Source organism: Hemitrygon akajei, chromosome 7 (genome assembly GCF_048418815.1).
Source record: "Hemitrygon akajei chromosome 7, sHemAka1.3, whole genome shotgun sequence".
Taxonomy (NCBI): domain Eukaryota; kingdom Metazoa; phylum Chordata; class Chondrichthyes; order Myliobatiformes; family Dasyatidae; genus Hemitrygon; species Hemitrygon akajei.
The window spans coordinates 145,678,428-145,706,362 of record NC_133130.1 but is presented as its reverse complement, the minus strand read 5'-3'; the positions used below and the strand labels follow the sequence as shown (position 1 = coordinate 145,706,362).

Here is a 27,935-nt window from a genome sequence, read left to right as displayed (position 1 = left end):
GCCATACTGTCCTCTAATCTACAACAATTCAGGTTATTTGGTGTGCCAAATCTGACTCAAATTACCATCTACAAAAATAAATATAAATGCAAGCACTGCCAGCAACACCCACATATCAACAATAAATTCCACCAACCTCAACACGTTCAGATTATATGCTGGTAAACTGGTGGCATGCTCAGACGCAGTGGTCACTCTGGGGTCAACCAAAGGCACATTTGTTTGGTCTGTACATCTTTTTACAATTGCAAGTCACCGTGGATTTATAAGAACATCAAGTACTGCAGAACTATCCATCAGCAAGTTGCTCGATAGTGATGAAGATGGACTTATTGCACACCATTGCAACACACTCAAAATGCTGGAGGAATTGAGCAGGTGAGGCAGCATCCATGGAAATGAACAGACAGTCTACTTTTCAGGCTGACTGCCTTCTTCAGGGCTGCATAATGCTATGCTGTCACCCGGACTGTTTGTGGGCCATTGCGTCAAGAAGGTGTTTGGTGCAAGTGATTGTCTTGAACATTTTTATAAGGATCGCACATCTCTGTTGGACAATGGTAACACAGAATACTGTAAATACAGCTCACTGGCGAGACCGATGGCAGGGAAGCTACATTGCTTCAGTTGTGGTGAGGACTACGCCCACACCACAGGAGTCGCCTGTTACAGCCATCCAAGAGAGGAGACACCAAGACAGTGTGGGAGATCCTCCATGTGGTGTGCTAGAATTTGTACTGGGTTGGGAGCTGGATCTTCCCAACAGTGCTGCCCTCTGGTGTTCACTCGGTGGAAGGACAAGCTGGAACAACCTCCAGTCATGCCACTCATGAACTTGGGCTATATATTGTTTCGTCTTGGTACTGTATGTTTTCCTGAAAACATAATCATATGTGCTATTTGTGCTATGTGCTGTTGGTAATGTGTTTTGCACCTTGGCCCAGTGGTACTCTGTCTCACTCAACTTGTATGGTTAAATGATGATTAAACTTGAACTTAAACTTAAAAAACTTAAAACATAATTATTACTAACTGCAGTATGGTATTGTCATCTCAGTTTTTTCTTTGCCTTGACACAATCTGAACCAGCAGCATTTAATTCACTATGCACTAACCCTAACATGCAATCAAACTTTACTACCCAGATTTTAATTCAGTTTCGCAATGTAATTGAACACTCCAGATTCCCATATATCTGGCTAATGGCCAAAGTGAATCACTGACACTTGCAGCAAGCTCCTGAGTCAAGGGGCTTATTATGATCAAGTACAGAGCACAAATTACTCTGCTTAAACCAGAGTAAGTAGAATGAAACTGGGCTTACTGAATGCCAATGACATCTGCACCTAATAAGGATGCTCGAATGGATCAAAACTTAGAAGTTACAGTTGCCTTAGATTCAGTGTCAGCCGGTGTTCAGTGGCTGTATTTCCCAATGTTGTGGCTGCAGGATCTATTCAAGACTACTTGAGCTCAAAAGTATAATGGATCTTGCAGTGTATGGACATATGACATACAGATAACACCCTTCAGAACATTATGCAAGATCAATGGCATTATTCAGCAAAAAGCAGCCAATTCTGGCCTGGGTCAGCATTCATTCCTCAATTACCACACGTATGCTAATGATTTCATGGTCGTCACATTTGCTGTACACAAGCAAGCTATCACCCTTCCCCCATTATAATCCTTAAGGTGCTATGGTCTCTTCAGTAATTAGTAACTATGGTCTCTTCGCTATTAGGAAGGAAGCAAGCTATATAAATACAAGTCTTATTAGTGAGCAAATTGAATATGGTAACTAAAAACTATTGATCCTTTTCTGTGAACTCCACTGAAGGATAGCAGATGTAACCAGGCTTTGACATTTTTGAATTGTATTTATATGGCAGAATTCCTTTAGTCAGTGGTCAGAACGCTGATGCTCTAACATTTGTCCAAATTGACGGTGGATTTCAGAAGCTTGATAAAACCAATAGGAAGTGAGCAAACTGCCACCTCATGTATGACCAGAAACTCAGTGGGCCACTCCCTTGCTTATCATTATCAGTCTACTATCCTTGGTGACACATCATAATTTGTGCATTAAGATTCATTTCACCCCTCACTCTTGAGATACAGAGAGTCATCACAAATAATGTATTGCCATTTCCTATGAAGAGGTCAATAGAGTGGAACTTATTTGCACTTAATAAAATGGAAAGCACATTTGCCTTTATCTGTAAAATGCACCAAGAGTTAGTCCTGTCCCTCAAGGCAATCTTCTTAACATGTGATTCAAAAGTTCCATTGTGTTGTTCAAAGTAAAACTCAAGGACAGGACTCACATTCATTATACAACTTAATATTTCCCAGTAAAAAATGAACTGAATCATAACAGCTTCTGAGCACCTATCTATCTCAACTATACTTAATCCCATTTATCAAATTCAAGAGAAGAGTATGATAGGTTATTATTTCTGCAAACACCCTTTATACAATGAGCTTTTTTTTTACAGGTGATTAGGTGTCACTTTAGAACTTTATTGTTATAGGCTAATGAAGGTTTAGGTCCTGGACCAATTTCACTCATATTTGCTCCATTTAAGATGCATTGCATGAAATAGGTCAAAACTTAAAAAATGGTTCTTTGATATTTGAAGAAATGAACTCAATTCAGGAAGTGTCAGCCTAAGACTGAGGTCACCAAATCCAACTTACACAACTGAGAGAAAAAATATCCTTGGTGACATTCTCAACTTGCAAAATACATGCAGATTAACTAAATGCTTGAGCACTGGTGTGTTATTTTCTTTTTCTGCAGCTGACATTCAAAGAAATTTAGATTTATTCAGATGCAAATCAAAGAATATGACTTTAAATGAACAACAATTCTGCCCGTGAACCCACAGCGGTGGAAGACTTGAATTTCTTTCACATATTTCTTAACCTCAGGACATCCCAGAGCATTTTGTGATCCGTGAAGTGTTATTAAAAATTTAGCAACTACTATGTGGGAAATGCAGCAGCCAATTTGCTGCAAAGTTTCCTTGGATTTTAAAACTGTTTCCAAGGCCTGTAAGGAACATAATGTAACCATACTATTCAAGAAAGAAGATTGAGTTAGTAAATAAAAATCAGTAGAAACAGAAGAAAATGTATGTCCAATGAGCAATGGCATCCCTTCTATATCATTGTAAGAAGAGACAAGAGAAAAACCTGGTATTATCAAAGATATGGTTTCTTGGGGCATTGAGAAACATAATGGGAACTGCTCCAAGTCAGGTTTACTGCAATCTGAGTCACTGAGCTAAAGTACACAATTATAGGCATAGAGTCATACAGTCATACATTTCAGCCCAAACTGTCCATGCTGACCAGTCTAAGCTAGCCCCAGTTGTCTACATTTAGTCCATATCCCTCTAAACTTTTCCTATCCATATACATGAAGTATGAGTGCATGTTCAAAGACCAACCTCAAAGTCACAGCTGATTCATTAACTGAAGCATATGACAGAGGAGGCTTTACAAAGAAATCTCCAAATAACAAAGGTCCTCTACCAAAGTAACCACCTATACAACGCTTCCCTTTAACAAATGTCCTAGAAAATTGAAGCCAGTGGCAGCCAACACTCATAATGAAATTCATTGCTATTTTTACTGTGCTGGCACTGTTAACAGCTATCTGAAGACAAGTTTGCTAGAAGATCAATCTAGTAGAAAGCTCATAGGCTATGGGCAACTGTAATAACTGCCCTCCAATACAGTTCTGAAGCACAGATCATATATATAGGTGCAGCAGGCACCTCAGAGGACTAGAGACACAAAATGGATACTTTCTCCACAAGATTAATATAGGAAGGATGTGAAAGCTTTAGAGAGTGCGGAGGATATTTACCAGGATGCTGCCTGGATTAGAGAGCACATGTTATGGTTGAGTGAGCTAAAGCTTTACTCCTTGGAGCGAAGGAGGGCAAGAGGTGACCTGATCGAGGTACTGTACATAAGATGATAAAAAGCAGAGATAGAGGGACTTATCATTCACTACACATGACCAGGGCAACAGACACATGGGGACACCATCATTTGCATGTTCCTCTCCAAGCCACATAATCATCCTGACCTGGAGATGTGTCACTAGCCATATATTTATCTGTTAAGATATTTCAGAAAACTAGAGATTAATTTTTTTAAATAAGCATTACAAAAATAAGGGTACAGTAGAATATTCCAAATGTTGCTTCAATTGAAAGAGAAAGTTAAGCCAAACCACAGTATTAGCATTGTTAGAATACCATATTACCCATCTCCTTCATGAGTTTCTCAGAGATAACAGCATTGCTTCAGTTGTCAGTGCAGGTCAAGCTTTTCAGTGTTTAATCAATTGTAAATCGTATGTCTAATTCACACACTAGAAGATGGCATGGAAAGGTTCAAGGACCCCACTAACAATTAAGGCCAAGCAAGAGAATACTGAAAAGTGCATCAGTAATAGGTCAGATTCAACATTCAGATCGGATCAACTAGGTTTTTAAAAAAGCGCAATGTTCAGGACTTCACAGATGCCATGGATAACACTCCAAACATCTACTTCCTACCATTGAGTGATAGAGTAATGCAGTGAAGAAACAGGCCCTTTGGCCCAACTGGTTCCTGCTGACCACAGTATGCTTCCTGCTAGTCCCAGTTGCTGCTTTCAGCCCATAGTCCTCCAAATACCTCTTAAATGTCATATTTGTACTCACCTCAATTACTTACTGTGGCAGTTCACTCCAGATACTCAGTACCTCAGGCAAAGAAGCTGATTCAGGTCTAAATAAATCTCTCCCATCTTATCTTGTACCTGTGCCCTTTAATTTTGAAATTCCCCAATCCTGAAGAGAAGACTATGAATGTCCACTTTATCCATACTCCTCCTGATTTTATAAACTTCTGAGGTTTGTCTCCACTCCAAGGAATAAAAATCCAGCATCAACAAACTCTTCCTATAATTCAGGCCCTCGGTTCCAAGCAAAACCCACATAAGTCTCCCCTGCACTCTTGTCAGCTTGACAACGTCTTTCCTTTAACGGGGTGACCAAAACTGCACGCAAAACCTCAAGTATGGTCACACCAACAACTTATGCAACTGCAACATAATATCCCTACTCCCAAACTCGATGCCCCAATTGATGAAGGCTAGAATGCTAATGGGCTTTTTCCACTACCCTGTCCATTTGTGCAGCTGCTTTCAGAGAACTGTGCACTTGTACTCCAGGCCACTCTGTTCCACAGCACTTGTGAGTACCCTGCCATTCACTGCATTCCAGTGAATGCAAAACCAGTCTGTTTTGAATGTCAAAACTGCAACACTTATCTAAATTGAAACTATTTGCATTCCTCAGCCCATCTCCCTAACTGACCAGGATTTCTTCGTAACTCATTGAAAATGCCTCACTATCAACAAGGTCCCCTAATTTAGTATCAGCAAACTTGCTAATCGTACCATGTACATGCACATCCAACTAATGAGTAACAGAGGCCCCAGTATTAACCCTGGGACATAGGCTAGTCACATATCTGCAGTAGGAGTTCGACCTTCAACCACCCCCTATGCTTCTCATCTTTGAGCCAATTTTGAAACCACCTTGCAAGCTCTTCCGGAATACCATGCAACTTAACCTTCCAGATCAGCCTGTCATGTAGAACTTTGTCAAAAATCTTACTTAAGTCTACATTAACAACATCCACAGACTTACCTTCAAAGTAAATTTAATATGAAAATACATATACATCACCATATGCAACCGTGAGATTCAATTTCTTGTGGGCATACTCAATAATCCATAGAATAGTAACCATGAGAAATCAATGAAAGACCGCGCCAACTTGGGCTTTCAATGAGTGTGCAAAAGACCACAAACGGTGCAAACACAGAAAGAAATAATAATAATAAGCAATAAATATTGAGAACATGAAATGAAGAGTCCTTGAAAGTGAGTCCATAGGTTGTGGGGACATTTCAATGATGGGGCAAGTGAAGTTGAGTTAAGTTATCCCCTTAGGTTTAGGAGCCTGAAGGCTGAGGGGTAGTAACTTTTCCTGAATGTAGTGGTGTGAATTCTGAGGTGCATGTCACTTCTTCCTGCTGGCAGCAGCGAAAAGAGAGTATGACCTGGGTGGTGGGGGGTCCCTGATGATGGATGTTGCTTTAATGCGACAGCGTTTCATGTAGATGGACTCAATAGTGGGGAGGGCTTTACCTGTGATAGACTGAGCTGTATCCACTACTTTTTGTAGGATTTTCTGTAAAAAAAAAATGGCTTAACCATACCAGGCTGTGATGCACACAGTCAATATACTCTCCGCAGAAGTTAGACGAAGTTTTAGATGTCATGCCGAATCTTCAGAAACTCCTAAGGAAGTAGAGATGCTGCAGTGCTTCCTTCATAATTGCACTTGCTGCTGGGCCCAGGACGGGTCCTTCCAAAATGATAACACAGAGGAACTTAAAATTATTGACCCTCTGCCCCTCTGATCCTCCAATGAGGAGACCTTTGGTTTCCTTCTCTTTAACTCTATAATCAGTTCCATGGTCTTATTGACATTGAGTAAGAGGTTGTTATGGTAACTCAGCCAGATTTTCAATCTTCCTCCTGTATGCTGATTCATCACCACCTTTGATTCGGCCTACGACAGTGGTGTCATCAGCAAACTTGAATGTGACATTGGAACTATGCTTTGTCACACAGTCATAAGTGCAAAGTGAGTAGAGCAGGGGGCTAAGCACACAGCCTTGTGGTGCAGATGTGCTGATGGAGATTATGGAAGAGTAATTGTTGCCAATCAGAACAGACTGGGATCTGCAGGTGAGGAAATAGAGGATTCAATTACTCAAGGAGGTATTGAGGCCAAAGTCCAGAAGCTTATTGATTAGTTCTGAGGGGATGTATCATATTGAATGCTGAGCTGTAGTTGAGAAAGAGCATCCTGATGTGTGCATCTTTGCTGTCCAGATGTTCCAGGATGAATGAAGAGCCAGTGAGAGGCATCTGCTGTGTACCTGTTGCTCTGATAGGCAAATTGGCAGATCTAAGTCACTTCTCATGCAGGAGTTGATTTGTTTCATATCACCTCTAAAAACACCATCATGTGGCTGTAATTCTCTATGATCTAGCTACACAGAAACCCCGATTCTGAGAGCGACACTCAAAACAGATCATTCAAACAATGCGGAAAAAGTCCTTAAAAGCACATTAGATCTGTCATATAATCCAAAAGGGAAAGACCAAGATTCTGTTAACAGTATCTCAATCATATATGCTTATATTTAACACAATTGGGTCAAAGATACAGGTCTGGAAATCCTTCAATGTCTAAAAGGCCATGTTAAAGTGACTACACAGCTAATGTCATTTTTCTCTGAAGCCTTTCGGAAACAATATTGAATCAGGCGCCAGGTTCAAAGGAAGAGAGGATGGAATGTGAGGAGGTGGAACAAATACAAAAAAATACAATTAAAAGGGAGCCACTAGCCAGAAGACTGAAGAATTCATCTTCCTGGCATCAAAAATATATATTGACTCCTTCACTGACAACAAACCAGGCAATTTCCACTTAAGGTCTGCTTTGCTGTGAAAGGTCCATGTGCTTTACAATCCTATAATTGCAGAAGAATTTTGCATTAGAGACTTCATTCTAGGTTTGGAAATGGAACTGTTAACATCAGCAGTGAGATTTAATAAAGACACTCCCATTCACATATTACTTCATCCATTATTGCATTTTGATTATCAGACCAAAATCCTTTGCATGATAACTCGAAAACATTGTATTAAGTAATATAGTTCCCAGCCCATAGGATTTTATACCAGGTCAAAACCAAGGCAAAGAGGAACCCACTGAAACAATTGACTGTGCTGTCTCTTCAACTGCAGGCTTCTATTCCAACAATATTTTTCTGCTCCTCTACAACTTCTACATTTTTCTTTCCAAATACGCATTGAATTCTGTTCAAAGCATGTTAAGGACATAAGTCAACAGCTACTTGTAATGAGCATTTCACATTTCTGTAACATGCTGAGGCAAAAGATGTTTCAAATCTGCCTGGCTTGTTGAGTTCCTCCTGCATTTTGTCTGTGTTTCAAATCAATGTCCGCTTTTTATCCTTTGGTCAGCTGAAAAATAAAATACATTTAGACAGGTACAGTTGCAAAACAAAAGTTTGTGAACCATTTGCAATTACCTGGTTTTCTGCATTAATTACTCATAAAATGTGATGTGATCATCATCTAAGCCACAATAATAGACAAACACAATCTGTCTAAACTAACAACGCACAAAGAATTGCACCTTAAATGTCTTTATTGAACACATTGTTCAATCATTCACAGTCCAGGCTGAAAAAGTATGTCAACACTTGTAATTAACAGCTGGTAGAACCTCCTTTTGCAACAATAACTTCCACCAAACATTTCCTGTAGCTGCCAATCAGACTTGCACAATGGAGAGGAGGAATTTCAGACCATTCCTCCATGCAAAACTGTTTCAGTTCATCAACATTTCGGGGATACCTTGCATAAACAGCCCTCTTTAGGTCATGCCACAGCATCTCAATTGGGCTCTGACATGGCCATTCCAAAATACAAATTTTCTTCTCTTTAAACCATTCTGTTGATGATTTACTCACATTTCAGATCATTGCCTTGTCGCATATCCAACTTCTATTAAGCTTCAGGTGACGGACCGCTACCCTGACATTCTCCTCTAAAATGTCTTGACAGAATTTTGAATTCATTGTTCCCTCAAAGATTGTAAGCTGTCCAGACCCCGAGGCAGCAAATCAGCCTCAAACCATGATGCTCCGTTCACCATGCTTCACAGCGAGGGTGAGGTTTTGGTGTTGGTGTGCTGTGCCTTTTTCCCTCCAAAAACAGAAGTGTGCATTTCTGCCAAAAAGTTCAACTTTTATCCTATCTGTCCACAGAACATTGTCCCAGTAGCGTTGTGGAACATCAAGGTGGTCTTTTGGAAACTTGAGAGCAGTGGTTTCCTCCGTGGTGTCCTTCCATGAACACCATTTTGTTCAGTGTTTTTCTTATAGTAGACACATGAATAGAGATTTCTGAGGTCTTTTGTTGTTACCCTTGGGTTCTTTTTCACCTCCTTCAGCATTGATTGATTGGAACACCTGACTCCAAATAGCTTTTGTAGAAGGCATTACCCCAGAGGTTCACATACTTCTTTGAACCTAGACTGTGATTGTTTAAATGCTGTACTCAGTATTGACAAGAAGTGGCACAATTGTTCATGTGTTACTAATTTTGTCAAATTGTGTTTGTCTATTGTCGTGACTTCGATGAAAGTCAGACCACATTTTATGCATAATTAATGCATAAACTAGCTTAATTGCAAAGAATTCACAAACTTTTTCTTGCAACTGTATAGAGATAGGAAAGTGTAGAGAAATATAGGCAAAATACAGGCAAATGGGACTAACTCAATGCACTTTGAGTAGCATGGATGAGTTATCAAAAAGCTTGTGTCCACACAGTCTTTGACACTACTAATACTATTTATTATTATTTATTTAGTGATGCTGCATAGTGAGGCCTATTTCAGCCATTCAAGACACGCTGTCCCAGGAACACCCGATAAACTGAATTTAACCCTAACCAATTCATGGCACGTCTCTGGACTAACTACTACTATTGCTAATACTACCATGACTACTAGTAATATTAATAATTGGTGACCACTTTCCAGAAGCAGAAGAGTTGACTGTGACAATACCGGACGAGGTGGTTAACACAAAAAAATCATTAACAATATATAATAAAAGACCAACAAATTCAAGATAAATGCAGAAAATGCCTAGGGAAACCAGAAACAATCCAACACATTACAGGATCCTGCAGCAGTTTAACTTAATCTGATTACTCACACAGGCACAATCAAATGGCAAACATCATTTACCCAAATCTTGCGTTAAAATACCAACTCATAAAAGACACCCCGTACCTTACTATAAATACAAGCCTGATCCAGTTTTAGAGTTGGAGTCCCACAAATTCTAGTACATATGATCAATTATTATAGATAGGATTATCCATAATAACCGTCTGGATATAATATTACAGGATAAACAAGCAAAAACAACTTACTGAATAGATATGCACATTTCAACACACATAACATACAGAAATCAATAGTGAAAATAACATAAATATAAATTAAAATAGGAAATTGAAAGACTATGGAGAGTGAACAGGTACACATTGTTCCAACAGTAACATCTACAACCGGTGCCATCCAAGGTCACTACACAAAAGTATTAAACAATTAGGCCTACACTGCAATATTGTCATAAATCTCTAGAAAGCTACAGTATTAAACACCACTAGAACATCCAGAAGTTCCCAGCAATTGAGAAATGAGTGTGCTTGGCTATGCCTCTACCTCAAGTTTTACCAGCTTCTAATATCTACAACTGGTATCATCCCAAAGTCATCACACAAAAGCATTAAACAATTAAGCCTATACAGCAACACTGATGTAAAGACACGTTTTAGACGCGGATGATTTGCAAGTATACACTCCTTCATCAGTAAAGTTAAAGCAATTAATTCAAATAGTAGAACTATTTTCTAAAGGTATAAACATGATCTTTCTACTAGATAAGTGCAGAACATTAAACATAAAAAAGGTGCAACAGAGCTTGTAGAATATAAAACAGAGCAGCAGGATACAATTCAACCAATGGATGATTATGAAACATAATACCCAGGATAACAACAAGTAAAGAAAATAGATCATAGTGCGATAAACTATGTGATAAAGGCAGAAAATATAACAACGGCAATAAACACTTTCACGATACCCATATTATCTTATTCTTTTGGCATAAAATTGTGGTCTGAAACCAATCTAGAAAATTTACATAGAAAAATAAAAACAAATGAAAAATTTTAGAAAACACTATGTACACTCGAATGTGCTTAGACTAATACTTCCTAGAACAGAAGGAGGAAGAGGAATAACAACATAAAAAATTTACACAATGGTCAGATAAAACTTCTAAAGATATATTTTCATCAACAAAAACAGGATTCAACACCCCATGCAAGCATTTGTAACTCTGATAATAAGTACACAACACTAAACTTAAATGAATGAACAACACAGAAAAATGAAGAACTTATTGCTGAAGAAGAAAAAAATAACCAATGGAAGAGCATGACCTTCCATGGAAGACATCCCCATGATCTGAGCAGACTAGATGTTCACAAAGAAGTGTTGAATGCCTGGCTCAGAGTTAGAGACCTCTCCCTAGAAACAGGGATTCCTGATGGCAATACAGGACCAAATGGCTAATCAAAAAAAATTACAAAAATACATAATTTAAGACCAACAAATTCAAGACAATAAATGTAGAAAATGCCAAGAGAAACCAGAAACAATCCAGCACATTACAAGATCCTGCAGTTTAACTTCATCCTATTAGTTACACAAGCACGTGGCAAATATCAATTACCAAAATTTTACTTTAAAATACCAGCTCATAACAGACACCCCATACCTTACTATAAATACAAACCTGATCTAGTTTTAGAATCAAAGAACTACAAATTTAATTCCAACTGATCCATTCTTACAGGTAGGGCAATCCATAATAACCATCTGGAAATAATATTGCAGGATAAACAAGCAAGAACTTAAATTGATATGATAGATACTCAGATATAATAGATATGCCCACTCCAAACACACAAGACATGCGGAAATCAATAGTGAAAAACATCAGAAATACTGTATGCTGAATTAAAAGAGGAAATTGAAAGACTTGGAACATGAACAGGGTATATATATATTGTCCCGAAAGTAATATCTACAATTGGTATCATCCCAAAGTCACTGCACAATAGCATTGAACAATTAGGCCTACACAGCAACATTTATGTAAATCTCCAGAAAGTCACGATACTAAACACTACTAGAAACATCTGAAAGCTCCTAGCAATTGAAAATGAGCGTTCTTGGCTATGCCGATACATCAGGTTTTACCAGCTTGAGCTGAGAAAAACACAAGTACAATAATACTTATTTTACAACACTTTTCATACAGATGATGTTCAAAGTTCAAAGCGAAATTATTATCAAAGTACATAGATGTCACCATATACAACCCTAGGATTTCTTTTCTTGTGGGCATACTCAATAAATCTAATAACCATAATAGAATCAATGAAAGACCATACCCAACAGGGCAGATGTAGTTCAAAGTGCTTTACAATGGGACAAAATGCAAACATGAAAATAAAATATAAAAATAAACATGAAGATAAAAGACAGAAAGATGTTCATTAAAAGCGAGGTTAGATAAATAGGTTTTGAGCAGGTGTTTAAAAGTGTCAACTGAGTCTGCATCCCTTAAGAGTTTCTTACATATTGAATTCCACAGTTTACGAGCATAGGTTTAAAAAGCCTGACCTGCCACTTATCTTTTGAGGGTGACTATTTAAATTTAAGAGACCGGTGGAAGAAGACCTGGGAGTTCGAGCTGGATTATAAAATGAAAACAATTCTGCTATGAACTTTAAAGAGAACTTTAAAATCATTTCTAAAAGATCCAGGAAGCTAATGCAGAGTAGCTAGGATGGGAGTGATATTGTACTGCGCAAAAGTCTTAGGGGCATGTAAACAAATTCTGTAAAGTGAAGATACTTTAAAAAAATAATGAAAAGTTTCTAAATATGAAAAAATTTACTATTAAGAGCAGTAACCAGTAAAAACAACAAAATTAGATCAATATTTGACGTGACCACCCTTTGCCTTAAAAACTGCATCAATTCTCTTAGGTACACCTTTGTGCAGTTCTATAAGAAAATTGGCTGGTAGGTTGTTCCAAGCATGTTAGAGAACTTGCATAGTTCTTCTGTAGACTTTGGCTGTCTTACTTGCTTCTGTCTCTGCACGTAATCCCAGACAGCCTCGATGACGTTGAGACCAGGGCTCTTTGAAGACCATGCCATCTACTGCAGAACTCCATACCCTTCTTTTCACTGAAGATAGGTCTTTATGACCTTGGCTAAGTTTTGGGGGTCATTGTCCTGCTGCAGAATGAAGTTAGCATTGATCAGACAGCTCCCTGGTAGTAATGCCAGATGGACAAGAATCTGCTTGTACTTCTCAGCATTGTGGGTTCCATTAATTCTGACCAGACCACCAACTCCACTCGCAGAAATGCAGCCTCAGGCCTGCAGGGTACCTCCATCGTGCTTTACTGTTCACTGCAGACACTCACCAATGCAACACTCTTCAGCTCTTCTATGGACAAGCTGTCTACTGTATGAGCCAAAAGTTTCAAATTTCGACTTGCCAGTTCAGAGCACTTGCTGCCATTGTTCAGCACCTTAGTGCTTTGTGTGTAGTTGAGTCTTTTGGCTTTGCTTCCACTTCAAACAAATGGCTTTTGGCAACAATTCTTCTATGTAGACCACTTCTGACAGAGTTCTCCAGACTTTAGATGGGAGTACAATACATGGGTTCCAGTGGTTTCTGTGAGCTCAGAGCTGATAGCAGTGTTGGACTTCTTCCAATTTAGAAGGGATGTTAGTTTGAAGCATCTCTCATCTGTTGGCCACAATTTCTTTGTGCTTCTTTAGAATAGCTTGGAAAGCACATCTTGAAACTCGTGTCTGCTGTGAAATTTCTGCACGGGAGAGATGTTACTGCTACAAAATGACCACCTTGTGTCTTGTTGCTATGCTCACACTTGCCATGGTGCAATAATTGATGATTTGAAAGTTAACCTGTGACATCTACTATATCCTCACCTTTTAGCTCAGATGTCCTTCGCCCAGTTTGGTTCCTACTACATTCGTTTCTGTTCCAGTTAATCAGTTTAGTTAATTGAACTCATTATGTCATTGATCATTAGTACCTATTTGTTATCTTTGTTTAATCATGCACTGGGCTATATACCTAAAATGTAATCAGGTTTTTATTTGAAAAGTTGTCTATCACTTAATATATTATTTTCTTTAATTAAATATAAAAAAATCTCTAACATTTAATATTTTGGAAAATGTATGTTTGAAATAGAAAATTCGGTCTTTTCTACCAACCCACTAATGCAGAAGACAAAAAATAAACATTTCAAACAAAATTTATATTTAAAAAATCTAGGCTGCCAAAGACTTTTGCAACCGACTGTAAAAGTTGGTTTTTACAGTCATCCTGGTTTTAGGTAAGAGTCTAGCAGCGGTATTCTGAATGAGTTAAAGATCAGTAAAAAGAGCATTGCAGTCATCTAGTCTATTCAATATAAAGGTTTGAGTTAGTTTTTCAGCATCATTACGTGATAATCCTTAAGTGTAGCATATTTCTTTATGTGGTATTTAAAACTCAAATCTGAACCAAGGATAACACCCAGGCTTGTTACTTCTGATTTTACAAGGATTTACAAGTTCACACGTTTATCAAGAAGTTCATCTCTTTTGGCTTTGGGACCAACTAAGAGTATTTCAGTTTTATCTTCATTTAGTTTTAGGAAATTATTGCTCATCTATTTGTTTAAAGGAGCCATACCAGAAGTCAGAAAAGATAGGGTACTATCATCATCAGGCTCAACCAAGATATACAATTGTGTAAATCTGCATAATCATAAGACATAGGAGCAGAAGTAGGTCATTCAGCCCATCTAGTCTGCTCCACCATTCCATTGTGGTTAATTTATATTATCCCTCTCAACCCCATTCTCCTGCCTTCTTCCCACAACCTTTGACACCCTGGTTAATTAAGAACCTATTAACCTCCGTCTTAACTATACCCAATGACTTGGCCTGCACAGCTGTCTGTGGCAACGAATTCCACAGATTCACCACACTCTGGTGAATCAAGACTACTTCCCTGAGCAACACCAAAAGGTACATTATATCTCTTCGAAAACTGGCCTCCAAGACAGATAAAAGATTTTCTCGCCAAGATATATGAATGAAACCAATTAAGGGTACTACCAAAGAAGTCAACCCAGTTTTCAAGGTGACCTAGGAGAACGTTGCAGTCAATTGTGCAGAAGACAGCACAGATCTAGAAGAATTAGGACTCTTTTGGCATCAATGCTGAGCCTAAGGCTGCTGACAATTACGGTAAGAGCCATCTCTGTGCTGTAGTTTGCTCTAAAACCTGTCTGAAACTTTTCAAAACCACTGTTCTCTTCAGAAAGTTGTCGCGTTGGTTGAAAATTACTTTCTCGAAAATCTTTCCCAAAAAGGGAAGATTTGATACACGCCTGTAATCAGTTGGTATCTCACTAACAAAATTTGGCTTTTTAAGTAGGAGTTTGAAAGCCATGAGATTGAAAGCATCTGGAAACACTCCAATTTCAAGGGACATGTTAATAATTTTCAGAACAGAATTAAAAATGCTATTAAAAGAGTCTTTAGAAAGTGTGATAGGGACAGGGTTAAGATAGCAAGTAGACTGTTTACTCTTTGTGACAATCTTATAGAGCTCAGAATCAGAAATACTCGTAAATTTTGACATGGCTGTCATCTTTTTACAAGGTTGGCTATATCTGTAGCTATGCTCTCCCAGATGGAAGTAATTTTGTTGATAAAAAATATTGTGAATTTCTCACATTTTGTGGCAGATGTTTGACTGAGGACATTAAAGCTTAAGGCAGGATTCAGCAGTTGGTATATAGTTGAGAACAATATTCTTGAATCATCGCTGTTCTCTGTAATAATCTTGGGAAAATGGACTTTACTTACAAAGCATATAGCAGCATTAAAGGAGGTTAGTTTTTCCTTGAAAACATTATGGAGGACTTCTAGACCAGTTTTCCTCCATTTTCTCTCAGCTACTCTGCATGATCTCTTGGGTTCGAGGACAGAATTGTTTAACTACGGTGACGTTTTACTAAGCGATTTCTTTTTAACCTTATGTGGGGCCACTGTGTTTAATATATTTGTCAAGTTATCGTTGAAAGAATCAACCATTTCATCTACTGAGCAGTTTAGGTCACATGGATCAGATAAACTAGCTAGCTCAGAGAATAAGTTGCATTATAGCACCAAGAAACTGTTTTTTAACTGTAATTTCTTCTGTGGCCTTGATTACAGGCAAGAGGGCATCAAAAGCACACAAAAATTATCAGGGACAGTAGTATCAGACAGAGACATTAATAACATTTAACCCTTTTGTCATTGCTAAATCAAGTGTATTTCCAAGTTGAAGGGCTCAGTGACATGCTGGGTAAGATTTAGGCTCTCTAGTAAACAATGAATTCAGTTTGTATTTGAGGGAGCATTAAAATGAATAATCAAATCACCAGTGATGGCAATCCTGTCATAGTTCAATACAATAGAGGGTAAGAATTCCACAAAAAAGTAGTCATTGGATTTAGGAGGGCAATAAATGACGACACAGAGAACACTATCTACATCACAAATTTTAAACATATGTACCTCAAAACTTTAAAATTTGTTGACAGACAGCAGATTGCACCTAAAATGCTTTTTGAACATGGTGGCCAGCCCGACATCTCAGCCACTTGGCCTTGGTACACTGAAACTGTCACCTTCGGGGGGCACAGTTCAGATATCTGGCTGCACTCATTTGGCTTTAACTAGCTCTCAGTTAAGGATATAAAATCACGGTCTGTAGGGGTATTAAAGTCATATTAAAAAGTGATCTCACATTTAGAAGAGCCAGCTTAAACAGAGTAACCTGGAGCGGATGCAACAGGAAAATAGATTTTAAGAGCAGAAGGATTATTTTTGTCAACACCTTTAACAGAATATTTCAATCTGGCGTCCTTCCCGTGACAATGGTCTGAACAGGATGGGTAACATTTACGGAAAAGCTGGACAGCAAAGAGGAAGTTATTACGAAAGACATAATGGAAACTATCATTGAATGTATTCAAAGTGCGATTGATAAATCCTCCAATAACCAAAAATCGATGGGATAGGATAGAAAAAGAGAGCTGAGGATCATCCTTGATCTTATTTTATAGCAAAGCAGGGTTGAGGGACTGATGATCGAATTCTTGCTTCGGCTTCTGTCCTTCTCTTGCCCTTCAATCCTTTTCTTTGATCTATCTCTTGAATTTCATTCAATATGTTGACAATTTTTCCTTCAATCAACAGTTCTGGAGAGGAATTCTACAATAATTTGATTGTCAAAACAATATATTCAATCTTGGTGTTCTGTCCACTTGAATTTGTAAAGTATCTGTTTACCATTCCTGCTCAATCTATTTATAACTTTACATTTTAAATGCTTATTTTTTAACAAATAAAATATTAAACCCTTCTTGGTAGTTGTTTTCCTTCATGACAGGCAGTGACTTACAGAAACTACAAAGCACCCTTCTCTTCAACCATAATATCCTTCAATTCCTGAGCAACACAATACCCATTACAGTAATCTAATATATCAATATTTTACTTCTGTTATAACTCTACCATTCTGTTATGTTTTATAGGGGGAAAAATATCTGTCTGAGATTTTGCCTTGAATATCCTGAAAAATTATATTACCAAATTACTTAGTGATTTCAATGTGCTACCTTCCATAAAAAAACATTTAAAAAGAACAAATGCACCCCTCTCTGATTTTCTCTACTAGGCTCTAGCCCATTACAATATGGTTGCAGGGCTCTCTGTAACTTCCACAGTCTCTGTCAGGATCCCACCACCAGTCACATCTTCTCAACTCTCCTTTCGGCAGGGATCACTCTCCTCATGACTCCCTGGTCCACGTGCCCCTCCCCACAGATCTCCCTTCTGACACATATCCCTGCAAATGTGACAAGTGGCCTGCCCCCACACCTCCTCAATCACCACCATTCAGGGTTCCAAACAGTCCTTCCAGGTGAGGTGACACTTCACCTGCATGTCCGTTGGGTCATTTTGCTGTACCCGGTGTTCTCGGCGCGGTCTCCTCTACAGCACTGAGAACCAATGCAGATTGACAGACCACTTCATCAAGCACCTTCGCTCCATGCACTGCAACAGCCAGGATCTTCTGCTGGCTTCCTATTTCAATTCCACTTCCCGTTCCCACACCAACTTATCTGTCTTCCTCTACCTCACAGTGAGGTGAAACACAGGGCAGAAAAGCAACATCCAATATTCCATCTGGGTAGTCTCCTACCTGACAGCATGCACATCAATTTCTCTAACTTTTGGTAACTACTCTCCTTGGTTTCCTCCCTCCCACCCCACCTTTATTTACTCCCCCCCCCATTTTGGAGGGCCTCTTGACTCTTTTCCTCCCCTGTCCTCATGATCTCCCATCTTCCTTTTATTCTACTGCCATCTCCTATCAGATTCCTTCTTCAGTTCTTTACCTCTTCCATGCATCACTTCCCAGCTTCTTGCATCATTCCCCCCTCTCACACACCTCCCCTTTACCTGGTGTCACCTATCACCTGATAGTTTCTACTCTTCCCCCCCCCCCCCCCACCCCACCTTCTTACCCCTTCCTTACCAGTCCTGATGAATGGTCTTGGCCTGACAGTCTCTCTCCCTCCATTGGCGCTGTTGGACCTGCTAAATTCATCCAGCATTTTGTGTGTGTGGATCCAAGATATTCAGCTTTTGCAGAATCTCTCATGTCTAGCCCTTTCCAGTATCTTATTAATACTTCAGCCCTTTTTCTTTTGGTTTCCGAAGGAACCCATCCTATCATCGTAGTGTATGATCAGCTTAGGTGGTAGCGTTGAATTAGAATATTAGGAGTAACATATACAAAATGCTGGTGGAACTCAGCAATCAGGCAGCACCTATGCAAAAGAATAGAGTCGACATTTCGGATCGAGACCCTTCATGAGGACTTGTGTTTAGAATATTAGTAGATGATATTTCAACCAAAATATACAAATCAGCAGCATGTGCTCTTATGAAAATTTGCTTATTTATGTAATTAGTTCATTTTCGGTTCCTTAAGGTTATTATAGCTGGGGGTGGTAATGGAGATAAGCTCCCACCATCTAGTAAATGCTCCCAATGGCATGCGCCTCAAATAGCCTCCAACAACCAAGTCCAGCTACTGGCCTTCACGTGTGGCTTAGCTACTAAGCCCAGTGGAACCGTTTCTACTGGAAAACATGCAAAGGCGGATCACTGGTGCCTTAAAACCAGTCACTTCGGGAAGATGGGACTCGTCAGCTGTAGTTGGCAGCCTACCTAGAAGGAAACTCTGAGCTTGAACGTCCACTGCCTTGCAGCTATAGCCACTTATGGGGCAGGCTTCAGGATAAACCCAGAGGGAAAAATCCGAAGCTGGAATCCCTAGGGCAGTCCTATGTTGGGTTCAACGCAGACTGGTAACTCCTACGACTGGTGCCAAACTGTATCGGTCTCTGCCATTCCTTTGGGTTCATCAGATGCATGGAGAAGGACAGCTTGTTCTGCATATCGTAGTGCCCTGGCTTGTGTATCTAGACAGCTAGGCTGCAACATTCATAGTGGACACTGACCAATGGAGGCCTCAGCTGATATTATGCACAACCTTTTTCTTCAGAACTCCACGATGTGGTAGAACAGGGTAGCATAAATCTGGGGTAGGTTGGCAATGGGAATTAGTAGTCAACAGACTCCCAACTGCAAGAAGAATGTAAAAACACAGCCAGCAAGTGAACTCAGAGCAGAAGATGGGGATGGATACACAGGGATTTAAGGACTAATAAAGGGACCCAGGCAAGACTAGCTCTAGTTTTGGACTGTTTTAAGGTGCAGTGCAGGGAAGAGCCTGTGTTTCCACAGAATTCAAACAGGAAAGGTAATCTTCTTTATTGAATATGTAAGCTCTTAATCAAAGATAGATATATGATTAAATTTGCACATTTATTGTTTAAATATACTGATTGCAAAACCAATACTTAGAGTGCCTACAGATATAAGATTGTAGCTTTGTGTGTTTATTCAGAAATTCTGGAACAGAAACAACACAATCCAATAAGAAAATCTCTGACTAGGGAATCTGATTAGAAAGTTAGTGATGTTGTTAAGGATGGGACCTGAGCCTCACTGTGGCTGGAGGTATATGTGAAGCTTTAAATCAGAGAGTTTCTCCCAATTACCTGTTAGGACTCACCTTGCCCCTCCACCTCCTAACACCAATGCAATGGAATTCCCTGTCAGGATCCTGGCCAAACGGGAGAAGTCTGAGTGACGGTCAGGTGCCTTCTGACAGACCCTTTCATACATCTCAAGCTGAAAGATAATAGGATCAAAAATCACAAGCAGTAGATGACAAAGACAACAGAGTAAATGTTCCCAATGTCTGTAACATGGATAATTTCAAAATTATAACTACTCTATGTGCTTTCACAATGGCTGAGACCCTAACTTTCATTGCAATTCTATTCCAGGAGACAGGAAGGAGAATACTTCCAATATTCTGAAATGGGCTACTTTATGAGAATAATAATCGTCCACACCACACTGGGTTTCACCGGGAACTCTAATATTGTCTAGATTCACCATTGTGACTGTGCTCAATGAACATAGCTTTGCCTGCTCCAAAATAAATTATCATCATTCAGGATCATCTCCCTTTAATACAGGCAGTCTCCAGGTTACGTATGAGTTCCGTTCCTGAGTCCGTCTTTAAGTCGGATTTGTACATAAGTCGGAACAACTACATCCGGTATTATTTAGTGTCAGTTAGTCAAACGTTTGTCTTAGTATATAGCATATATTTTACCTTTCTATGCATACAAAACACTTAAGAAACGGATGTATTCCAATAATTAAACCACTGAGTTGCTTAGTAATAATTGTAGCTTTCATCGGGGCAGGGCCTTTCACATGTTCCATTATTCTCACTTTATCTGTTATCCTTTAAAATTGTTCCGATTGTTGACCGACTGTAGCCTAACACTTTTCCAGTGACTGATGGTGTTTCACTTCTTTCCAAATGCTTTATTATTTCCACTTTATTTTCAATCGTGATCGCTTCCCGTCAATGGAACAGAAATACTGAGGGCGGCGGGTCCCGAGCTCCACCGGCTCCCAAGGTCTGCTGGGTCCTAAGGGCCACCGCACTGAGACAGGTTAAATGGGACAAGTGGGGGCTGTGTGGGGTTTGGGTATTTAATCCTCCACAATATTCCGCATGGGAATTTAAACTGGAGGTGGCAGTGTTTTTTTTACGAGGTCGAGTTGCAAGCTCGACATCAACCCGGCACGGATGGTATGGGAGTCACTGGATCGACATCAACCCGGCACAGGAGTGGTCTATCACTGGATCAAACTCGGAAACCCCCGTTCTTGAGCCTGGCACTGATCTCACTGCGCCATCAGCCGACCTGAACAGTGGGGGGGGGGGGGGTCAGGGTGAATCTTACTAAGAAAAATTTAAGCCAAATACCAAGTTTACCACTCAAAACAGTGTCAATGGCAATGACTTAAAATGGCGGACGGCATCGCAAACCGACTTAAAATGGCGGACAGCGTTCTCCTTCCTCGGTTCATAAGTACGAGTTGTCCGTAAGTCGGACGTTTGTAACTCGGGGACTTCCTGTACTTCGGCCCCTTGGTCACAGCATAAATTAACGTCTCTTGCTCAATAACAGGGACTACACCTGAAAAATCTCCAACAAGCTCAATGAGTTTGAAAAGATGTGAATTGCCAAAAAGTACAAGTGCTCACCCATTAACTGTTACTCTCCCACTGAATTAGGCTTTACGTAAATTAACCAGAATAAGCTATGCAATGGAAATGAGCAATTCTAAAACACAGGCAATGAACTCCATTGGCAACAGTTAAAGGAAACTCCTGCAACCTTGAGGCTATTCACCTTCAACAAATACTGAGCTAGGTTTGGAAAACTGCAGTGCCTGAGTGATTTTTTTTTCTTCACACAACAAATGGGTCAGGTCAATGTGACTCGAAGATAGATGGACGTACCAGTAATACTGCGTCGTGCAAAGCCACATCCAATCAAAGTAGCCACCACTACAGAGCTAAAATTATTAAATCTCATCCTTACCATTTCCTTCATCTGCCCTTGACAGTCAACTTAAATATCAATTGTCCAACTCTATCTGGTGCTCCAAGGATTAGTAGTGCTTAAATCAATCATTTTCATTTTGGCACAGCTGATGCTTTTCCAATGTAGGAATTTCAACTCGACTTTAATTCAAAACCACTCAAATATTTAATTTGCTTGGTACAAACTAATTTCCACGCCAAATAGTTTTCAAGTTTACAGGACGGGATTCACTTGCTTACTGACTGCCCTCGGTGGTCAGGTCATTGCTTTCTCTGTAGCTGCACATTAAATCTAATACAGTAATTAGAACTCAATCTATTTACAGGTAGCAAGTTTAATCAATTATTTCTGCTTAGATCGCTGTTGCTGGAAAGAATTTAATTTAATTTTCATGGGAATTAGACATAATGTCAAATGAAATTTCATGCCAATACTGCTTTCTTGGAAAATTTCAACAATTTTACAGAGATCATAATTGTTAAAACACATAAGAGAATATAACAGATGCTTCGCTCCACAGCACCCACTGACCAGAAATGTTTAATATAAACATTGCTAAAATATTGTTGTCAACACTCTTAGTACAGCTTACATTTATTTTAGCACACACTTGAATTAATACAGTAAATATCATCTTAACCTCTACCACTCAGGCCAAGATTCCAAGTGCCATGGCTCCTAGGTGCTGGAATTCCATCTCTTTTTCAGCTTAAAACACTCCTTTAAAAACGTGCATCACTAACCAAGCTTTTGGTCAATTGCCTTAATCTAAGGAGAGATTAGAGGCTTACTAGCAAATTGTTCTTCAAAACACTAATAAAAACTTCAGAATTTACGTTATCAAGATATTGTATTAAATTCTATACAATTAACATACGCCATCTCATGCCCATTGCAATACAATTCAAGATGGTCATTATTTCTGAGCTCTTCACAGTTTCACACAGTAATTTCATGATTATCTGCATTCACCATGTTGAGTGGATGTGAATTCTTATGAAATACACCCTCAACCCTCTTACTTATTGCATCATACATGAAATGTAACTGCAGACCATACATGTGTGCACCTGTAATAACTGCAAAGAAAGTGTCCAAAACCATTCACTGAATATGCAATTTGCTAAAGCAAAGAATACAAGTTTTGCACCCTCAGCTTAAACGTTATTTGACAGTCAAAGCATGTTCAGATCTTCAATGAAAAGCCTTTATTTCCCTATTCATCACAGTGAAATGAAATACAGACTGGAAAAAATAACATTGAATACGCTGCCATTGGTAATTCCAGCTTTAAACCCTGTTTCGGGCACTATGCTATCTACAGAATAGATCTCCGACAGATCTAGATTTGAAACTCTTTCCACCCCACATGCAGCTGCTTCCGGATTGCTCCCCATAATTTGCAATGGGCAGGAACTGAGCACAGAGGATGATCTTTATCCATGGATTCAGTTATTTTATTGCTTCATGAAAAACGCAAAAGAATCAATAAATCTTAAAATTAGTTTATCCCTTTTTCAACAATATTAAGATTCCTTGTTACTAAGGATGGCAAATCAGTTGAATCTGTCCCTAAAATGCAAGTGGCGAGATGTATTGAATCAGGAGAATCAACTATTATAGGGGTTGAATGGAAAACTGGATTGGACCCACAGGATTGCTTATATCGAGTTCGGTTGAGAGGGAAACTGTGTATTATCATGTACAAAGGGCAGTCTGATATACAGTGCAAATATTGGATAAGACAGAGCTCCAGACATGGAACTCCCTGAAATGAGTTCCATGAAGACATTTATAATATTTCTGATTTAATTAAACCAACACTTCCTTACCAGTTTAGGCAGCCTCTTGCGAGAGAAGATTCGGCGCGGACAGCAGAGGTGAAGGTGACCCGAACACCAACTCCTCATGTTGAGCCACTCGACGGTCCGCGATGGTGTTGGCCCATCCTCCTTGTGGAGAAGGATAAGCTGCTTGAGGGCTCGCACTGCTGTATTCTCCAACATGCGCTCCAGCTGTAAACAGACCACATAAAAGGACTGTGTCTTTCAAACATTTTTTTTAAAGATTAATTCTCTGAAGCATCACTGTCTTGCTGCCATGCAAATCTTAAGCCTAGAAAAGGTGGAACTAGTCTCTCACGTGCAGCCACAGGCCACTGTGGCATGTAACCCTCAATAGATCACTATCAGTGTATTGATTGGAAAATTGGTTTATTATCATCATCTGTACTGAGATACAGCAAAAAAATTGTTTAGCATGCCATCCATAAAAATTATTCCATCACATTAGTGAACTGAGGTAGTAGAAGGGGAGCAGAAACAAGGTGCAGAATGGCTGCTTCTCATTACATTCGAGCTGTTTCATAGCAAGTCACAGTACTGCACGACAGGTGCAGTAATTCCTCTGTATAGTAGTTATCACCATTCAGTTGAGAAACAGTGTGGAGAAGACAAAAATCAGCAGGCAGTAAAGGAAACTGAACCTCTCCAGTTAGAGCAGTAATGTGACAGAAAGTTTTATTAAGGACCAATTTAATACTATCATTCACCCTTATCGCATCAAATGTCATTCTACCCAAGGACAAACAAAAATCCACTGGTATTCAAAGCCAAACAACAGAAAGTGGGCAGGTGCATGATTGAACGTATTTTCAAAGAACTTCAATATTGGACCCACCTCTCCAACAGTTGGCTCCTGCTCTCCCAGTCCAACAATGAGAATGCAGTCAGCCTGTCTGATACAGCGCTGGGTCCAGGGAGTCATGCTGCTATCAGACTGGTACAACACTATTCGATGGATATCTTCCTGTTGTGCTAGCCAGCTTGACAGCCGATACTCATGAATACTACAAAGACAAGAAAGGTATAATAAATCTCAGGAACAAAGCAACTAAAGCCCACAGCACCTTGGTCAGTCTTCTAGAAGAGAAAACAAACAGCTTGTGAGAAACCACTTGCAGAACAAAAACCACAGTATAAATGGGAACAAGAGAGCAAGGGAAATAGAATGGAAAGCCAGATATTCCAAGCAGTGGAAGGACAGAGACAATGCAATATTTATATTGTGACTAAAAGAAAAACCAAACACAATTAAGTGACCGACACATGAGACTGAAAATGCTGAGATCTTGGATAACAGACAGAACTCCAGAAGAGCTCAATGGACCCAACAGAAATTGTGAAGGTGAAAGGTACAAGTTGACATTTTGTGGCAAGGTGGACAGAAATGTTTGTCAATATATGCAGCACAGAGGCAGGGGTAATACCTCGATGATCCTGAAATTTCAGTTTCTGAGGCTGACATGCAAGCATCCTTCAAGAGGGGTACTTGGATGAATACTACAGACCTGCACTGATCAACAGCCTGGAGTGTTCACTGAGATTTTTAACCTCTTGCTTCAGCAGTCTGAGGTACCCACCTGCTTTAAGTTGGTGCTAATTAAACCAGAGCCCAAGAAGAACGTGGTAACCTGCCTCAATGACTTTGGTCTAGTAGTACTTAAATCCACTGGGATGAACTGTTTGAGGGTGGTGATGAAACATAGCAACTCCTGCCTGAGAAGCGACTTGGATCCGCTCCAATTTACCTACTGCCACAGCAGGTGCAATTTCATTGGCTCTTCACTCACATATGGAACATCCGGACAGCAAAGATGCATACGTCAAGATGCTCTTTATCGACTATAGCTCAGCATTCAATACTATCATCCCTTCAAAATTAATTAATAAGCTCCAGATCTTGGCATCAATGCCTCCTTGTGCAATTGGATCCTCAATTTCCTCATTTGCAGATCCCAGTCAGTTCAGATTAACAACATCTCCACAGTCTCCATCAGCACAGCTGCACCACAAGGCTGTGTGCTTAGCCCCCTGCTCTACTCACTTTGCACTTATGACTGGGAGGCTAAGCTCAGCTCCAACGCCATACTTATATTTGCAGATGACACCACTGTCATAGGCCAAATCAAATGTGGTGACGAATCAGCATGCAGGAGGGAGATTGAAAATCTGACTGAGTGGTGCCAAATAACAACCTTGTACTCAAAGTAAGCAAGATCAAGGAGCTGATTATTAACTTCAGGAGGAGGAAATTGGAAGTCCATGAGCCAGTGGAGAGGGTCAGCAACTTTAAATTCCTATCAGAGGACCAGGTCTGGGTCCAGCACATAAGTGCAATTGCAAAGAAAGCAAGACAGCACCTCTACTTCCTTAGGAGTTTGTGAAGATTCGACATGACATCTAAAACTTTGAGAAATTTCTATAGATGTGTGGTGAAGAGTATATTGACTGGCTGCATCACAACCTGGTATGGAAACACTAATGCCCTTGAACAGAAAATCCTACAAAAAGTCATGGACATGGCCTAGCCCATCATGGGTAAAACCTTCCCCACCACTGAGCACATCTACGTGGAGCATTCTTGCAGGAAAGCAGCATCCATCATCAGGACCTGCCACCCAGATCATGCTCTCTTCTCACTGCCACCATCAGGAAGGTGGTACAGGAGCCTCAGGACTCACATCACCATGTTCAGGGGCAGTTATTACCCCTCACTATCAGGCTCCTTAACTGGATGGATAACTTCACTCAACTTCACTTGCCCCATCACTGAACTGTTCCCATAACTATAGACTCTCTTTCAAGGACTCTTCATCTCTTCTTCTCAATATTTATTGCTTATTTATTATTATTTCTTTTTGTCTTTGCACAATTTGTATTTTGCACACTGGTTGTCTACTCTGTTGGTGCAATCTTTCATTGATTCTTTTATGGTTATTACATTTATTGAGTATGCCCACAAGAAAATGAACTTTCAGGGAGGTATATAGTGACATATGTACTTTGATAATAAACTTACTTCAAAGTTTGCACTCTTACTTCCCACCTGGTTTCATTTGCTCATCATTCCCTTACCTTTCTGTACTACCACCTACCAGCCTCTAACCCACCCTCCCTTATACTGTTAAATACCAGCAATCTTTCCTCTTACCCTTTCAGTCCTAATGCACAGTCTTGACCAGAAACACGGACATATAACTTGCTGGATCTACTGAGTTTGCTCTCTGTTGTTATAATCCAGCATGCAGGAATTTCAGTCCAGTCCTTAAGACTCCCTATTGTAGGATACTTCATCGTGATTCACCGTGATATTTAGCAATCTGCTCCATTCATATGGTGTTGCGCCTCCCAGGATTGAACACTACAGACTAGATGACTCAGAGCAACACACTAAGTGCTGGAGGAACTCAGCACATCAGGCAACATTTACGGAGGGAAGTGGACAGTCAGCATTTCAGTTTGAGATGCTTCATCGGGACTGGAAAAAAAGATGAAAGGTATCCAGTTTAAAAAGACGGAGTAAGAGCTGGCAGATGATAGGTGGATCCAGGTGAGGTTAGTGGTGATAGGCAGAAGAAGGAGGGAGGAGAGTGGGAATAGCATCAGAAGCTTGGAGATGATAGGTGGAAGTGGCAAAGGGATGAAGAAAAGGGAATCTGATAAGAGGGGACAATGAAAGGTTGGTCATGACTGGAATGAACTCCTGCCTCAGCAAGGACCTGGACCCATTGCAGTTTGCCTATCGCCACAATAGGTCAATGGCAAGTGCAATCTCAATGGCTCTTCACGCAGCTTGAGACCACCTAGACCAGTGGTCCCCAAACTCCAGGCCGTGGACCGACACCGATCCGCGAAGCATGCAGGCAGCGGTAGCCGGGACGCACTCAGCAATCGCCTCTGATCTGGGCTGATATTTGCTTGCCGGGTGGCACCTAATTAATCAGCTTGTTTATTTCAGCTTTTTTCTTAAGGATGTGCTGGGTGCGAACCGGCTACTGCTGCACCCCTCCTGCATGCTTCGCGGATCGGTATCAGTCCGCGGCCCAGAGCTTGGGGACCACTGACCTAGACAACACAAACACCTATGTCAGGATTCTATTCATCGACTATAGCTCAGCATTTAAAAC

General features: G+C 40.0%; 1 protein-coding gene across 1 annotated transcript in view; it reads right to left on the bottom strand.

Moving 5' to 3' along the window:
• pnpla7b (patatin-like phospholipase domain containing 7b) overlaps positions 1-27,935 on the bottom strand; it is a 331,521-nt gene that overhangs the window by 111,715 nt on the left and 191,871 nt on the right. The window contains exons 24-26 of the mRNA XM_073052200.1: positions 24,647-24,815; positions 23,800-23,982; positions 20,065-20,183 (exon numbers count right to left, since the gene is read on the bottom strand). Coding sequence (XP_072908301.1) covers positions 20,065-20,183; positions 23,800-23,982; positions 24,647-24,815 — 471 coding nt within the window. The remainder of the gene's footprint in view (positions 1-20,064; positions 20,184-23,799; positions 23,983-24,646; positions 24,816-27,935) is intronic.